The 2,269-nt window shown below is 39.4% G+C and overlaps 1 protein-coding gene across 1 annotated transcript in view; it reads left to right on the top strand.

The window, feature by feature from the left end:
• The window catches only part of ADGRA3 (adhesion G protein-coupled receptor A3), a gene marked incomplete at its 5' end in the record, with an annotated part of 107,839 nt that overhangs the window by 50,355 nt on the left and 55,215 nt on the right, over nt 1–2,269 (top strand). Inside the window, one exon of the mRNA XM_023515341.1 lies at nt 1,890–2,019. Coding sequence (XP_023371109.1) covers nt 1,890–2,019 — 130 coding nt within the window. The remainder of the gene's footprint in view (nt 1–1,889; nt 2,020–2,269) is intronic.

The following is a 2,269-nucleotide window of genomic DNA, read 5'->3' as shown; positions in this document are numbered from 1 at the left end:
AAAAAAAAAAAAAGTCCCACACAGTTAAATGCTTAGGAGCTGCAAAACAGCAAGCCCAGATAAAGGTTTCTATTGCTTAAGATTCTTTTATCAAAAGTTGTCATAGGAAAGGGAAGACACTGCTAGGACATTATCAAATGCTGGGGTTGGGTAAGGTAGTGCATTAGTCAGGGTTCCCCACAGAGAGAGAAACTGGGGGCTGTATGAGAGGGGATTTATGCGGGGAGATTGGCTTGTAGGATCACAGAGGGGGAAAGTCCCATGATAGGCCACCTGCAAGCGAGAGGACCAGAGAATCCTTTAGTTCCATGCAATCCAAGTCTGGGAGCCTCTAAACCAGGAACACCAATGGTGCAGCCCACAGTCTGAAGGCCCAGGAGCTGCTGGAAGGTCACGGGTATAAGTCCCATACTCCAAAAGCCAAAGAATCTGGCGTCTGATGTCCAAGGGCAGGAGGAGCAAAGATATCCTCTCCAGGAGGGAGAGAGAGCAGACGAGTATTTACCTTTGCCTGTTTGTCCTAATGGGGTCCCCAGCTGATTCGCTGGTGCCCTTTCTCAGTGCGCTGACTCACCCGCCTGTCTCCCCTGGAAACAGCCTCATACAAGACCCAGACACAAAGCTTTCCTAGCCATCTAGGTGTCCCTTTCAGTCTACTTGGCACCTGAAATTAACCCTCTTGGGTAGCTTTTGAAATATCCAAAGGGAAAACTAAATGACTAGGCTTCTGATTCAAATGCTAGGTTCTTAATCATTTCTGGTCATATTAATACATGTGTGGTTCAGATCTCTTTTTAAAAGAATAACTTCTAAAGTGTGAATCAAAGAATATAGACTTCTTCATGGTAGAGACTTATATGGATATTGAAGAAATTATATGATAAAAACATTTTTGTAAGTTTGGTTTACAGAGCTCGTTCAAATTCTTTTACTAAAATTCAAGGTTTCATGAATTATTCCACATCTAACAACAAATAGAAATGAAGATTCATTGTTTTAGGGTTTTCTTGCATAGGTTTGCTGAGTCCTTTTGATGAACAATGGTGGAAGTCATGCCATCCCAGTGGAAAGTTACAGAAACTGTCAATTGTTACATCCCAATGTAAAGTTTTTGCATGTAAACCAGTGCATGTCTCTGATTCAATGTAAAATAACAAAATTGCATTCATCATCTTCGGTGTAAAGCAAAGTAAGGGAAGAAAAACAGAAATAAAATAGTAAAACTTTATATAAGTAAAAAGGAAAAAATTTCATTGGCTGTAGATACCAAAAAAATACTCAGAAAGCAACATAGCATGGGAAATAGAAATTAGAAATGGATGAAAAATAATTGGGCCATCACATAGATATTGTGGAAGCAATTTGGCTTAGAAACTAAATGATAGATCGGTAAATAAAGGCTAACTTGGTTGTTTTTTCTTTACGGTCAAGACTCATGAGTATATGAGGAATGAAGGAAGTAAAGATTATGTTTCAGAGGTTCTTGAGGAAATAAACGTCCCATCCTTGTGATAATTTGCCCTTTTCTTCCATTGTCTGTTATTTGGTGGCTGAGATTGGGCTCAGTTGTCCGCCTGCTCAATGGAATCAACTGTGGAGGTCTCTTAAGGAATCGTGTTGCAGGCAGCACAATAGATTGAGTCTCCTTTTTACTACTCCAGTTTTATCCTGAGTAATTCATGTGAGTAAATGCTTGAAATGTAGAGGGCACTATAATTAAAGAGCGTTTAGTCTTCGTGTGCAGTAGTTAAAGGAAAGCAAAGATCATCTTCTTTGTCACTGTTATCCTAATCTCACTTAAGGTAGGTAAATATCTCAAAGATGCTGGAAAACAAAAAAAGGTGTTATATGCGAACCTGCATGCTGTTCTTGAATATTCAATGTATGAGACCTTCATCAACCAAGAGAACTAATTGAAGACACATTTTTTCCCTCCCTTCTTCTTAGGGATCTGACGAACAATCGAATAGGATGTCTGAATGCAGACATATTTCGAGGACTTACCAATCTGGTTAGGCTGTAAGTACATCGTCTCTTTCCAATCAAAAGATAAGCTAGCATTTGAACCAGTACCCACATATTTATGAATACACCTATGATACGTTTATTTCAAGTAGCAAATGTAGGGGATTTAAAATCATCTAACTCCAGTAAGATTAGCACATATCACAAAATCCCCAAACCAGAGATGCTGGCGTGGATGTGGAGAAAAGGGAGCACTTCTACACTGCTGGTGGGAATGTAAACTAATATGTTCCTTTTGGAAAGA

Source organism: Otolemur garnettii, unplaced genomic scaffold (genome assembly GCF_000181295.1).
Source record: "Otolemur garnettii isolate 467f Iridium unplaced genomic scaffold, OtoGar3 scaffold00069, whole genome shotgun sequence".
Taxonomy (NCBI): Eukaryota; Metazoa; Chordata; class Mammalia; order Primates; family Galagidae; genus Otolemur; species Otolemur garnettii.
The sequence above is the reverse complement of the archived record's forward strand: the minus strand, read 5'-3'. Positions and strand labels throughout refer to the sequence as shown.